Genomic DNA, 15,714 nt, shown 5'->3' on the forward strand with positions numbered 1-15,714 from the left:
TCCCAGAGAAGAGCTACTATAGCACAGACTGTTGAAAATGTCAATGCTGGCTGAAACAGAAAGGCCTTCGTACCCCATGCCAATCAATGAGCCTTCGACACCCATGACCCTGTCGCCAGTTCACCGGTTGTCCTTTAGATCCTTGGACCACTTTTGTTTGGTACTAACCACTGCATACATACTGGGAACACCCCACAATATACAGTGGTGCTTGAAAGTTTGTGAACCCTTTAGAATTTTCTAGATTTCTGCATAAATATGACCGAAAACTTAATCAGATTTCCATACAAGTCCTAAAAGTAGATAAAGAGAACCCACTTAAACAAATGAGACAAAAATATTATACTTGGTCATTTACTTATTGAAGAAAATGATCCAATATTACATATCTGTGACTGGCAAAAGTATGTGAACCCCTAGGATTAGCAGTTAATTTGAAGGTGAAATTAGAGTCAGGTGTTTTCAATCAGTGGGACGACAATCAGGTGTGAGTGGGCACCCTGTTTTATTTAAAGAACAGGGATCTATCAAAGTCTGATCTTCACAACACATGTTTGTGGAAGTGTATCATGCCACAAACAAAGGAGATTTCTGAGAACCTCAGAAAAAGTGTTGTTGATGCTCATCAGGCTGGAAAAGGTTATAAAACCATCTCTAAAGAGTTTGGACTCCACCCATCCACAGTCAGACACATTGTGAACAAATGGAGGAAATTCAAGACCATTGTTACCCTCCCCAGGAGTGGTCGACCAACAAAGATCACTCCAAGAGCAAGGCGTGTAATAGTCGGCGAGGTCACAAAGGACCCCAGGGTAACTTCTAAGCAACTGAAGGCCTCTCTCACATTGGCTAATGTTAATGTTCATGAGTCCATCATCAGGAGAACACTGAACAACAATGGTGTGCATGGCAGGGTTGCAAGGAGAAAGTCACTGCTCTCCAAAAAGAACATTGCTGCTTGTCTGCAGTTTGCTAAAGATCATGTGGACAAGCCAGAAGGCTATTGAAAATGTTTTGTGGACAGATGAGACCAAAATAGAACTTTTTGGTTTAAATGAGAAGCGTTATGTTTGGAGAAAGGAAAACACTGCATTCCAGCATAAGAACCTTATCCCATCTGTGAAACATGGTGGTGGTAGTATCATGGTTTGGGCCTGTTTTGCTGCATCTGGGCCAGGACAGCTTGCCATCATTGATGGAACAATGAATTCTGAATTATACCAGCGAATTCTAAAGGAAAATGTCAGGACATCTGTCCATCTCAAGAGAAGGTGGGTCATGCAGCAAGACAACGACCCTAAGCACACAAGTCGTTCTACCAAAGAATGGTTAAAGAAGAATAAAGTGAATGTTTTGGAATGGCCAAGTCAAAGTCCTGACCTTAATCCAATCAAAATATTGTGGAAGGACCTGAAGCGAGCAGTTCATGTGAGGAAACCCACCAACATCCCAGAGTTGAAGCTGTTCTGTACGGAGGAACGGGCTAAAATTCCTCCAAGCCGGTGTGCAGGACTGATCAACAGTTACCGCAAACGTTTAGTTGCAGTTATTGCTGCACAAGGGGGTCACACCAGATACTGAAAGCAAAGGTTCACATACTTTTGCCACTCACATATATGTAATATTGGATCATTTTCCTCAATAAATAAATGACCAAGTATAATATTTTTGCCTCATTTGTTTAACTGGGTTCTCTTTATCTACTTTTAGGACTTGTGTGAAAATCTGATGATGTTTTCGGTCATATTTATGCAGAAATATAGAAAATTCTAAAGGGTTCACAAACTTTCAAGCACCACTGTATGCCTTTTTTTTTTTTTTATAGATGCTCAGACCCAGTCATCTAGCCATCACAATTTGGCCCTTGTAAAAAAAAAACAAAAAAAACCAGTCGCTCAGATCCTTACACTTGCCCATTTTTTCCTGCTTTCAACACATCAACTTCAATAACTTACTGTTCTCTTTTTTTGCTGCCAAATATATCCCACCCCTTGACAGGTGCCACTGTAATGACAATCAATGTTATTCACTTCTTCACCTGTCAGTGGTTATAATGTTATGGCTGATCGGTGTAAACTAAGCTACATAAAATGTCTCAGATTGCTGAATATGCTGAAAACAGGTCGCTCGTTTTCATCACAATATCGACACGTACCGAAATACTCGGACTCACACTGAAAAAGTGCTTCATTTTCTATGTGCAATGAGCTGCGAGATCCGGCGCGTGACTTACCTTCAGCAGAGTTATAACTCCTTCCTGAGTGTCTTTGTCTGGCTCGACCCTGAAAACCCCAAGGCCATCTCCTTCGATAATTCTGTACTCCATCTCAGCGTTGGGGCCCACGTCTGCATCCAAGGCCTTTATCTTGGCCACCACAGAAGCCACAGGCAGCGACTCGGGCACGCTGAACTGATAGGATTCTGCAAACACACACACACACACAATTATTGATGATGCTATTTCTGCTTTCTCTTATTATCTGGCTGCTGTGCTGTGTGTCTCCCTCCGCTTCCTGCTACATTAGCCGAGCTAACAGCATTCAGAAAAATATAAACGTTTGATATCTTAGATCTAAGCTGACAATTTTTTTTCAGTTACAGTGATATAATCATTCACTGCAAAAACCAGCTTTTGTTTATAGTGTGTTAAATTATTCAGCTAATATAATACTCTCTAGCTACGGTAGCGACTGTAGAACTAGCGCTAGCCCTGATGACACCTCATGATGAGATGTCACTGATATTACTTTATTTTATTAAGCATATGAAGTGTAATAAATGTGCTTGTGAGAATAACGTTATTAAATGCGTCCGATTCCTTATCCTGCATGTTGTCGCTAAGTCGACATTTTGTTTCATTGATACACATCATAGAAGAAGGAAGCTTTTAATAAAATGTTTATTATAATTTTAATGTGAATTTGTAAAACGATCTAGCGTTCCTTTGGAGATAAAATGAACTCGGAAACTTTAGAAATGTTTGCAGCTTTGTCCTGGAAACTGAAATATAACATTCAGAGAACATATCAATCCCAAGTTGGCCATAGTACAGCGGAATATCTTTACTTTAAATCCATATATCTATCACGACATTAAATGGTGTTGTAAATGGGATCGTAAACACATCACAAGCAGCACTGATGTATTAGGTGTGCGAAGGCGAGGGCCGTACTTCGTGAAAAGCGTGGAGGATTGTCGTTGACGTCGGTTAAGGTGACGGTGATGGACGTGGTTCCTGAGAGGCCACCCATCTGACCTCCCATGTCTTTAGCCTGGATGACGAGCAGGTACTGATCCCTTGCCTCGCGGTCCATGTTGGGCAGCGCCGTCCTCACGATACCTGCAACACCAAATTATAATCTTTACAATGTTATTGCTATAAAATGGACAATAAAGTGGAGTCTGGATCAAAAGGAAGGGTCAAGATTGAAACTTTGTGCTATAATAATAATAATAATAATAATAATAAGCCGCCATCGGGGTCAATCTGAGTGTACACTGGGAGTGTACGCTGGACTGCTAAACGGATAGCAGTCTATAAATATCCACCAAGATGAAGACTTGTCGTAATTAAAAGAGGATTATCTTCTTTTAAAGCCCTTCACAAAAAGCATATCATAATAATAGCTCTCGATGATCTTTACTCATGTCTTTGCTGGACCCCGAATTAATTTTCTCTCCTGATCTTTGTTGGTTTTGGCATTTCTGCCTGATGACTAATTCCCCTGCCATTAAGTGACCCTTCATCTGTCCTGAGCTTAGACTGCTCAGTTAAACCCTAATCAATAGGCGCTGTTATTTGCTCTGGGCTGCTACTGCATGCTGGGGGAACAAATTTTCTAAAATTAATCTATACGCTGAAAAAATGGAGTCTAATAAATGTCCATGAGCTGCCTGTGCTGACAGATGCCATATGCTGATGATGCTCTGCTAAAGTGCTGACCGTGTTCAAGATTTAAATATCTTCTTTTTTTGTAATCAGGAAGTAACTTATATCATTAGCTCCATCCAAATTCCTTCAACATAGAGCTTTCCTGAAGTTTTGAATAGACTGAGAACATGTTGTTCAAGCCCGAGTCTATCTACAGCAGGAAGTCTGAAATCTGAACATTCTTCTTCTTCTTTTCCTCATAGCCAGCAAGGGCTGTAAGGGCACCACTGATAACGGTTTAACAGTCCATCATTGGTGTGTTGAAGCTTGGTGGAGCCCATCCCTCTCCAAGCTTGATCAATGGACAGTTTAGAGTAGCCATGTCTTTGGATGGTGGGGGAAACCAAAGCACCCGGAAGAAACCCATGCAGACACAGGAAGAACATGCAAACTCCACACAGAAAGGCCCCTCATCAGCCATGAGGTTCAAACTCAGAACCTTCTTGCTGTGAGGCGACAGTGCTAACCACTGCACCACCATGCCACCCAATCTCAATATTGCACTCTTAAAAATGAGTTCAACAAGAGTTATTTAAGGATGGCTCATTAGATAATTCAGGGTTCGAATCCTCCAGAAGTGCTTCTACTTAGAAGCCTGTGTAATAAGGAAACATTGGTTGTACTGTCCAGAGGGATAACCAAAAAGCCTTCAAGGGGAGTGTTGTGGAACTCAAGATCAGTCTTGATCTCAAGACCACTTTTTGAAGGTCTCGGTCTCGTCTCGGAATCAAGTGCATTTTTACTTGGCCTTGTCTTGGTCTCGGACATAAAGGACTCTGGATTTTATTTTAAGACCAATCAAGACCACAACTGCAGGGGGATTTCACTAAATTGCCTGTACATTGTCTGATTTATTTGTTAACACTGTACTTTGATGGGATGTAAAATTTCCTGCTTCAAATGTGACCAATAACGTGGCTCATTGCAAATTCAAAAGTTTTCTTCCTGTTAATGGATGTCACCCTTCCCCCACCCCTTCACACACACTGGTCTGGTTCTGGTCTTGACTTGGTCTCACCCTGCCTTGGTCTTGACTTGATCTCAACCCCTCAAATTCTTGGTCTTGTCTTGGTCTCGGTCATGACTTGATCTTGGTTTAGGTGGTGTTAACGACAATGCTATTCAAGGGTCTGTATAGGTCCTAAACCTAAATTTTTCAAAATTCCATCCAAAATCGATTACAACCTGAGAAGAATTTCTGGCCAAACCCGACTATAACCCAAGGAACATTTGATTGAAAATTGACTTTAGCCTGCAAAAAAACAACTACAACTTGAGAAAAAAAAATCTGTAAATAACTGACCATAACCTGACAAAAGATTCTGTCTAAAGATTCTGACGATAGTTTGAGATCAAATTGTTGAAAACCGACTCTGACTTGACAAAGTTCAGTTCAAAACAAACCATAGCCTGAGAGAGAAAAAAAAATCAGTTGGAACTTGAATACAACTCATCAAAATCCGGCCCAACATTAAAGATCAACACGAAACAAATCCGAAATTAATATCATAGGAATGAACATCTAGATAGAAATTCTCACATACTTGTGAGAATATCACCTAATTTACACAACTACAAAGTCATTCAAATAACTTCTGTTAAATAATATTACAAGTTTGACTTGTTTGTAGAACATCATTTTCTTGTTTATGCTCTAAAATATAGGCCATGGTTTTGGACTGACACATTTCTCTCCGAAACAAACTACAGAGTGACAAAATTCTGTCAAGACCTGACTAACTTTCTACAAAATCCTGTCATCATTTTGCTAAAATCCTGCACAAGTCTGCCAAAAATATGACAAACTTTTCCAAAACCTAAGATTCTGTAGAAACCTTACCACATTCAAAAAAAAAAAAAAAAACTGTCCAAAGCTAACGACAGACCTACCAAATTGTGTTCCAACCCAAATGTAAGAGCCTACACTGAAATCCCAAAGATATCCCAGCTATCCTTGGTTCCTTGGCTAAAAGCTTCAGAGAGCTTTGGATGGTGATTAGCTCTGCTGGCTTGCTAGCTGTTTTGTGATAATGGAGATCTATGCAAGTATGGGTAGAAATAGGTGAGAACTAATTTCAGAGAAAAAGCAAAAAGTATTTCTGAAGAACTGAAAAGAGGAAAAACAGAGTTGTTGATGGGGTCAGTGTGAGGGGAGGCAACTAGGATATGAGAAACTCAAATGTCAAATGTGATAGATATTTGAGAAATGGTGTCCAATCCATCTCCGAAAGTGTGAATCAAAACAGGAGCCTCAATGCCACTGCTTGAATCACATCAGACACTTTACTGTTTTCTCTTCTCTTGCGCTTTTCCGTCAGTTGCAGGTGGTCTGGCAGCAGTGAAGGACCTGTCAATAATCATTAATAGTCCTCATGTTCACCGGTTAATCAGATCTGAGGTCTGCTGCGCTGTCGGAAGGACGTCGAGCTTCAGAGATCCTCAGCTTTGAGCATTCTCCTCAACAATCGAGTGTACGGTTCATCATTTTAGCATTTGCTTTTGCTTTGTGTAGCTTTGTCCTTCTTGCTTCTGTTAACTCCGAGCTAAACTCACAGGTAAGAATGTAAACACACATTTCTTTTCTACTTACATTAATGCATAGATTAATCTTGGGTATGACTTTAAACTGCAACCGGTGGTGAGTCTCAGGTCCAGGAGGACTTGAGTATTGGGGAAAGTGGAGTTACTCCTTAATCACATTTGCTCCCAGGTCAGCTGTGACCCAGAGTGGTAGCACCTGCCTGGGTTCCAGCTATGGGTTAAATAGTATATCACCAATAAGGCGCTGGCAGCAGGGCGCTTTTCGGTGCAATGATGAACCCAACAGGGTCAATGGCACACCACCAGATGGCATGTGGAAGAGCCACTCAAATGGCCAACGGATGGCATCACCTGGCAAGTCAGTTGTCACTGCGGGGCAACTTCCATACCCATCAAGTCTGTGGCACTTTTGTGCACCACTTGGCATCAGGTCTGGATGTTCAGAGAGACAACATGATGTGGGCACGACATCATTTGTCTTACCTTACTGTGCAAGGTACTTCATAGGAAAGGAGATTTCTGCGCATCCTAATGAAGCAGTCATCATCGCTAGCAATGGACAGCCGCCACAGACAAATGCATAGATAATATGAACGAGACACTTGGAGAGAGGGCTGGGTATCACTGAACTTGATCAATTCTGGTTCTTATCGATTCCTAGTTTCAATTCCAGTATGATTATTTCTTGAAGCGCTAACCGAACATTCACAATGTTGTGACATTAGCCGTGCATGCAATCTCATATCTAAAGAAATAGAGACGCTGTTGTGTTGATCGTCCACGTAGTCACGTAGACAGGTCCTGGCAGATAGTTATGTACAGTACGTCCTTGTAAATATGTCACCTTTGTTGGAATGATTAAGGGTTATTGCCTTTGGGAACTGATAAGCAGAACCAAAATTAATTTTTTTTTTAACAGGTGTCCAGTACTTGGTATTTTAGATTTGGTTCCAATTTGGAACTGAGTTTCGATTCCCAGCCCTATTTGTACCCCTTTTCCAGCAACAGGGAACAGGTTCTGTTCTGGTTCAAGCATCAAATTTTGATCTGTTCAGACATTTCAACCAAAAATAAATTGGTTCAGAATCTGAAAAGTTGCCCCCCCCCCAAGTTGAAACCAAAATATCGCTGTTTTTTTTCAGCATGAACCATGATGACATCAGTGGGCGTGCCAGTAGTTTGGAGAGAAAGCAGAGTGCAGCAATGAAGAATGCATTGGAAAGGGATACATCTTCAGAAAAAAAAATGGACCAAAACCAAATATCTGTAATAATAGAATAAAAGTTTGGAGGTAATCAATGCGCACCGCCATCTTGATACTCATGTTTACTCCTGTTGTGAATTATGCAACGTCCTCCGTTCATGACACATCCTTAATTACTGGTGAAAATGTGGGCTGGTTCACTTGCTGGCACCATGGTTCAAAGAATCCTGAATGGAACCAGTTCAAGACCCCATTCCGTGTTGTTCAAAAAGTGTTAGCTAGTACCATGTTGTGTTTTTATTTTTAGCTTTGAACCAGGCTAACTACACAGCTTACTACTTTGCTTTTTTTATTTATAGATGATGTTTGTTGAGGCAGTTATATAAAACGTAGCTCCAATTGCAACCATTATAGCGACATCAGACTTCAGTTCATTTAAGTCACTGGATGTAAATTGTTGGTCAGTTGTTATTTTATTTCTTGTTTTCTTGCTGTAAATGAATCATATTTTCAGGTTGTGTTCAGGCTTGTTTTATCAAATATCCCATCATCATATCCCATCATAAAAGCAATAGCTGTTTCCGTTTCCAGTTGACAGTACGCTGTGCGCGTTTTGGCTGCTGTTTCTGACTGGAGCTGTTTATTTTTTCTATAATTTGTGTTTCTATAGTTTGATGTTTGTTTGTTTTTTGTTTGAGTGTTTTGTCCACCGGTTGTGGTGTAGCTCCGGCGTCAGTTCCTTCCAGGCCTTGGTCCGCTGTTGGTGATGCCTGTGCTCCTCACTATGGACTGCAGTGAACTCGTTGCTCTTTTAACATCGAGGTTGTCCAGCGCTCTGTGCGACAGTGCTATTGTGCTTGGCGTGGTGTTCCAGGCGATGTTGCCTGGTGGCGTCGCGGTGGCTATGCAGATAGTGTGGGACATACCTTTGTGCACCTTTTGGTGGGACTGTGGGCACCTACGCTACTGGAATTACATCCTTACCATCTTTGGTGGACTTTTTTTTGTTTGTTTTTGTAATTGTAAAGCGACCTTGGGTGTGAGAAAGGTGCTATATAAGTTGAACTTTATTATTATTATTAGCATTATTATTATCTCATCTCATCTCATTATCTCTAGCTGCTTTATCCTGTTCTACAGGGTCGCAGGCAAGCTGGAGCCTATCCCAGCTGACTACGGGCGAAAGGCGGGGTACACCCTGGACAAGTCGCCAGGTCATCACAGGGCTGACACATAGACACAGACAACCATTCACACTCACATTCACACCTACCGTACAGTCAATTTAGAGTCACCAGTTAACCTAACCTGCATGTCTTTGGACTGTGGGGGAAACCGGAGCACCTGGAGGAAACCCACGCGGACACGGGGAGAACATGCAAACTCCACACAGAAAGGCCCTCGCCGGCCACGGGGCTCGAACCCGGACCTTCTTGCTGTGAGGCGACAGCGCTAACCACTACACCACCGTGCTGCCCTATTATTATTATTATTATGTGGCAGCGGGGGCATGGTCAAGCGTCAGTCTGTGACCGGAGGGCAGAGTCAGGGAAGGTAAGTGGCAGAATCACTACACCTGATGTCAATTAGCCTGTGTTTGTGTGTCTTCCCAGCGACCATTCCCTATACAGTATAAGGAGAGATAGAGCAGAGGAAGTGAACTCTCTCCCCAACCAGACGGCTGATGAGTGTGTGCGTGTGTCTGAGTGTCTGGGAGAGTAAAACGCTGAAAAGTGTTGTAATAAAGAGCTTTTGGAAACTCAGTTCTGGCCCGCCGTGCTTCTGTGCTCCACTCACCTGCGCAAAATTCCACAGTGGTGCCGAAACCCGGGACGGAGCACAGAGGAGAACAGTCCCATGGAGTCCTCCCCCTTCGCAGACCTGGTCCACGCCTTCGCCACGGCCCAACAGAGCCAGCACCAGGCGCTGGTCGCCCTCCAAAAGGAGCAAGAACAACAGTTCGAGGCCCTGGTGCTGGTGCAACAGGAAGCTCGACAGGCGTTCTGGCACCTCCTCGCATTGGCGGGGTCCACCACCTCCACTGCCACGGGCCCACCCCACCTCACCCTAATGAAGATGGGCCTGCACGACGACCCCGAGGCCTTCCTCGCACGATTCAAACAAGCAGCAGAGGCCTCGGGCTGGCCGGTGGAACAACGTGCGGCGCGCCTCCTCCCATTGCTAACGGGCAAGGCGCAGCTGGCCGTGCTACAGCTCCCCACCAACAAACGGCTAGTCTATGCAGACCTGCACCGGGCCATCCTCCAGCGTGTGGGGCACACCCCCGAACAACAACACCAGCGCTTTTGCGCTCTACACCTAGAGGAGGTCGGCCGGCCATTCGCGTTTGGCCAGCAACTCTGGGATGCCTGCCGGCGGTGGCTGAGGGCTGACAACTGCGACGCCGAGGGAATCATCGATCTGGTGGCACTGGAGCAGTTCATTGTCCGGCTTCCTGAAGGAACAGCGGAGTGGGTCCAGTGCCATCGCCCGACGTCGCTGGATCGGGCCATCGAGTTGGCAGAGGATCATTTGGCAGCTGTTCCCACAGCAGGATCGCAGATCTCCTCTTCTCCTCTCTCTCTCCCCCTCCCCTTCTGTGTCTCATCCTCGCCCCGTTCCCCCACCGCGGAGGCGGGGGCAGGCTCCACCCCAGCCGGCCCACCACATCCGCAGTTCCCTCCCGTTTCCTGCTTCTGTGTCTGTCTCTCTCCCTCCTCAGGTGAGTGAGCCCCAGAGCGTGGGTGCAGATAGAAAGCCCGGGCCGGTTTGCTGGTGCTGCGGGGAGCCGGGGCACCTCCAGCATCAGTGCTCGGTAATGGAGGTGAGCGCAGTGGTCTGGATCCCCGACGCGCCAGGAACCGCCCTCGATCGAGCCGGAGCATATCGCATACCAGTGAGTGTCCAAGGGGATACGTATCAGGCTCTGGTGGACTCTGGCTGTAATCAGACCTCAATCCACCAAAGCCTGGTGCAAGACGAGGCATTGGGGGGAACACAATTGGTGAAGGTGTTGTGTGTGCATGGGGATGTTCACAACTACCCTTTAGTGTCAGTCCACATTCTATTTCGAGGGGAGAAATTTAGTGTAAAGGCGGTGGTTAATCCTCGCTTTACCCACTCGATAATTTTGGGGACTGATTGGCTGGGATTTCGGGAGTTAATGACTCATTTAGTGAAGAGTGGGTCCTGCTGTAGTTCAGCAGGGGGAGGTCCCGGTGTGGCATTGGTGGGAGCAGCTGTCACAGAGCTGTCTATGTCATCACCGCGTCAGAGTGAGGAGCAGCAGGCTCCTCCTCCCTCTCTCGGGGAATCCCTCGTGGATTTCCCGTTAGAACAGTCATGGGACGAGACTCTGAGGCATGCATTTGACCAAGTGAGAGTAATCGATGGTCAAACACTCCAGCCAAACGCCACCCCGTCCTTCCCCTATTTCTCCATTATGAGAGATAGATTATACCTTTTTTATAGCCCTACCTGTTGTTACTTCTCCTTTAACTACCGTACATATACTGCACAGAACTATTGAACATCCTATTTATTTATCTGTACATTCTCTACTCACTATAACCATCTCATTTCCATTAGCTGAACATAACTGCATTCATCTGTACATATTGCTTATCTATACATACTGTATTTATCTGTATTTACTGCACTTCTGCTAGTTGCACTTCTGATTAGATGCTAACTGCATTTCGTTACCCTGTATTTATACTGAGTAATGACAATAAAGTTGAATCTAATCTAATCTAATACCGAGTGACGCAGGACACTCAGACTAAGGAAACGGTCTCACAACTCTTGATTCCAAAGAGCCACCGGGAATTGGTATTCCAGGCGGCTCACTTTAATCCCATGGCTGGACACTTGGGGCAGGATAAGACACTAGCCCGAATAATGGCCCGGTTCTATTGGCCAGGGATTCGCAGCGATGTCCGTAGGTGGTGTATGGCATGCTGCGAATGCCAGTTAGTAAATCCAGCGGCCATTCCAAAAGAACCTTTGCGCCCTCTACCATTAATCGAGACCCCGTTCGAAAGAATTGGGATGGATCTCGTCAGGCCATTAGATCGGTCAACACGAGGGTATTGCTTTATTTTAGTCCTGGTGGACTATGCAACACGATACCTGGAAGCAGTGCCTCTGCGCAATATCTCAGCACGCAGTATTGCGGAAGCGCTCTTCCACGTCATCTCCCGAGTTGGAATCCCCAAGGAGATTCTGAATAATCAAGGCACTTCGTTTTATGTCACGCACACTGAACGAACTGTATGGGTTATTAGGAATTAAGCCGATCCGCACCAGCATTTATCACCCACAAACGGACGGTTTAGTCGAATGGCTCAAACGCACCCTCAAAAATATAATTAAAAAATTCTTAAGCGAGGACGCACACAATTGGGATAAATGGCTTGAACCCCTGTTATTCGCAGTGCGAGAGGTCCCACAAGCCTTCATGGGGTTCTCCCCATTTGAATTATTATATGGGCATAAGCCGAGCGGCATCCTAGATGTACTGCGGGAAAATTGGGAGGAGGGACCTTCACCAAGCAAAAACGAAATTCAATATGTTATTGACCTGCGTGCAAAACTCCACACACTCACACACCTAACCCAGGAGAATTTGCGGCAGGCCCAAGAACGGCAAATCCGCCTGTATGACAGGGGTACCTGCCTTAGGGAGTTCGCACTGGGAGATAAAGCACTCGTACTGTTGCCCACGTCGAGCTCCAAATTGATTGCCAAGTGGCGAGGACCCTTTGAGGTCACACGGCAAGTCAGGGACGTTGACTATGAGGTGAGGCGAACGGACAGGGGTGGGATGCTACAGATTTACCACCTCAATCTGCTTAAACTACCGCTACATTCCAGCGGCTTATGGACAGAGTCCTCCGCCCCCACGCGGCTGCATACTTAGACAACATAATAATCTATAGTAATGACTGGCCGTGGCATCTGCAACACCTGAGGGCCGTCCTTGGGTCACTGAGGCGAGCGGGTCTCACGGCCAACCCGAAGAAGTGTGCGATTGGGCAGGTGGAAGTACGGTATCTGGGCTTCCACTTGGGCAATGGGCAGCTGTGTCCCCAAATTAATAAGACACCAGCGATTGCGGCCTGCCCGAAGCCCAAGACCAAAAAGGGGGTGAGGCAGTTCCTGGGGCTGGTTGGCTACTATTGTAGGTTTATACCTAATTATTCGGACGTCACCAGCCCGCTGACTGATCTCACTAAAAAGGGGGCACCAGATCTGGTCCAGTGGATGGAGCAATGCCAGTGGGCTTTCTCTGAGGTGAAGGCTGCACTGTGTGGGGGGCCAATGTTACACTCCCCTGACTTTTCTCTCCCCTTTATGTTGCAGACAGACGCATTGGACAGAAGGCTGGGGGCTGTTTTGTCCCAGGAGGTGGAGGGGGAGGATTGCCCCGTGCTGTATATCAGCAAGAAGCTTTCAGTGCATGAGGGGTGCTACAGCACAATCGAGGAGGAGTGCCTGGCCATCAAGTGAGTGGTCCTCGCCCTCCGCTACTACCTGCTGGGACGCCCTTTCACCCTCTGTTCGGACCACGCACCCCTCCAGTGGCTCCACCACATGAAGGATGCCAACGCACGGATCACCCGTTGGTATCTGGCACTCCAGCCCTTTAACTTCAAGGTGATCCACAGGCCGGGGGCGCAGATGGTCATGGCGGACTTCCTCTCCTGTCAAGGGGGGGGGGAGTTGGCTGCAGGCCGGACAGCTGCCCGGCCTGAGTCGGGCGGTGGGGGTATGTGGCAGCGGGGGCGTGGTCAAGCGTCGGTCTGTGACCGAAGGGCGGAGTCAGGGAAGGTAAGTGGCAGAATCACTACATCTGATGTCAATTAACCTGTGTTTCTGTGTCTTCCCAGCGACCACGCCCTATATAAGGAGAGAGAGAGCAGAGGAAGTGAGCTCTCTCCCCAACCAGACGGCTGATGAGTGTGTGCGTGTGTCTGAGTGTCTGGGAGAGTAAAATGCTGAAAAGTGTTGTAATAATGAGTTTTTGGAAACTCAGTTCTGGCCTGCCGTGCTTCTGTGCTCCACCCACCTGCGCAAAGTTCTACATATTATTATTATTATTATGTTTTTCTTTTAATTTAAACCAGAAGGGCATTCGGTAGAGCAGAGGCCAGATCTCCACCAAGCCACATACAGGATTATCAACATCAAAATCAAATCACTTGAACCTCAGATAATACTAAAGCTGTCCACCAAATTTCATCCAAATCCATTCATGACTTTTTGAGTTATGTTGGGAACAAATTTGACAAATCCTGGCTCCATATACATATCTGGATTTGGGTCAAAATCTAATCAATTGTTCCTTGGCCCCGGGTCCACCTTTCCTCCAAATTTCATCTAAGGCCCAATCCCAATTCTAATTTCTACCCCTACCCCTCCCCCTTCCCCTCCGCCTTCCCCTTGGCCCTTCCCCTTGAAACTGAGCTACAAGGGATAGGGCTTGAAATTCAACCCTTACGTATTGGGATAGCCCTTCAACGATCGCATACGTCATCGCGTACCTCCGTCAGCGTTTACGTTAGCAAAACGCGACCAAATGCGTCATTGGCTGCGACCAGCAGCTACAGTCAGAGGCAGAGGCAGAACCAGAAATCTCTGCTGGCAGGGTGTGATTTGTTAACTAACACCACTGAATTGGGATATCTTTGGCGCTTCGTGCACCACATCCGACAGAATGAGGTGTCAGAACACTCATGTAAACAGTAAAAGCGAGAATAACAGAACAAAACGTACGCAGTCAAGCAACCGAAAACAATACTCACTCCCAAAGCTTTTTAGCAGCAGCTTGGATTTCAGAAATCGCTGCTCATTCTCAGCTCGAAAGCGAATCAAGCGGCGTGTTTCCTCTGGATAACAACTTAAAACACGTAAATAATGGAGGAAATACATTTATGACAATCTTTCGCCGCGGGAACCGCCATCTTTCTGAAATCCGCATGAAATCTCGCTGAAATCCGCATGGCATTGTGGGAAATCACTCAAACCCCTTCGTTCGGAGTCAGCTCCAGGAAAATCTCCGTTTGGAGGGGTACAGAAGCCCTACCCTTTCCCCTACCCCTCCGCGTTAACTGGGATTGGGATACCCCTACCCCTTCACGTGAACGCGCAAAATGGAGGGGAAGGGCCAAGGGGTTGGTCCAAGGGGTGAAATGGGATTCGGCCTAAATCTGTTCATTACTTTTTGAGTTATGTTGAGAACAAAAACAAACAAGCAAACAAATGAGGCAAACACAATGTCCTCCAGCACAGTTGGCGAAGGTAATAAAGTACATAACATTCAATCCTTTGTATTAATACAGTATTTAAGAACTTGTTTAATTTAAATTTTTCATCTTGGTCACAGTTGAGAATCTGACAAAACAACAACAACAACAACAACACATCTTTACTAATTTGTTACTATTCAAAGCTTCTTAAGGTGGATTTAGTCTCAACAAATTTTTCATCAATTCTACAATTTTTCAGTACAGTTGATAAACATTTTGGTTTACCCAATCTATCTATCTATCTATCTATCTATCTATCTATCTATCTATCTATCTATCTATCTATCTATCTATCTATCTATCATAGCAATTAATTATTTTAATGCACTCGTTGTAATATGTTGCTGTTTCTATAGTAACAACACAACACACGGACTAGTATACTGGACGCTCTATAGGATTTACAGTACTGTCCAAAAGCAGCTAGAGATAATGAGATGAGATGAGACGAGACTTTGTTTTAGATTTCTATTTTATGATTTCTACATTATCGAGTCACAGCGTTACAAAAACATTTCAGAGTTCCAAACATTCATTTTTTTCCAGCACAAAATTAAATGTTACAGGAATAAAATGTTTGTAGCCTATCTGAGCAGCATATGACATAAGAGAGCACTTTTCAGATTTAAAAAAAAGAAACAAAACATAATGAAGGCTGCTGGGTTTTGGTGCAAAATGAAGACGTGAGTGTGACAGTGAAAGTGTCCAGAAGAACTGGGGCTGGTTCT

At 45.1% G+C, this 15,714-nt stretch overlaps 1 protein-coding gene across 2 annotated transcripts in view; it reads right to left on the bottom strand.

Moving 5' to 3' along the window:
* Positions 1 to 15,714, bottom strand: part of cdh7a (cadherin 7a) — a 449,735-nt gene that overhangs the window by 323,193 nt on the left and 110,828 nt on the right. For both annotated transcript variants that reach the window (XR_009651290.1, XM_060905638.1), the window contains exons 5-6: positions 3,173 to 3,340; positions 2,234 to 2,421 (exon numbers count right to left, since the gene is read on the bottom strand). Coding sequence is in view for 1 of the 2 variants with exons in the window: in XM_060905638.1 (XP_060761621.1) it covers positions 2,234 to 2,421; positions 3,173 to 3,340 (356 nt within the window). In the remaining variant the exon portion in view is untranslated. The remainder of the gene's footprint in view (positions 1 to 2,233; positions 2,422 to 3,172; positions 3,341 to 15,714) is intronic.

Source organism: Neoarius graeffei, chromosome 23, assembly GCF_027579695.1.
Source record: "Neoarius graeffei isolate fNeoGra1 chromosome 23, fNeoGra1.pri, whole genome shotgun sequence".
NCBI lineage: Eukaryota > Metazoa > Chordata > Actinopteri > Siluriformes > Ariidae > Neoarius > Neoarius graeffei.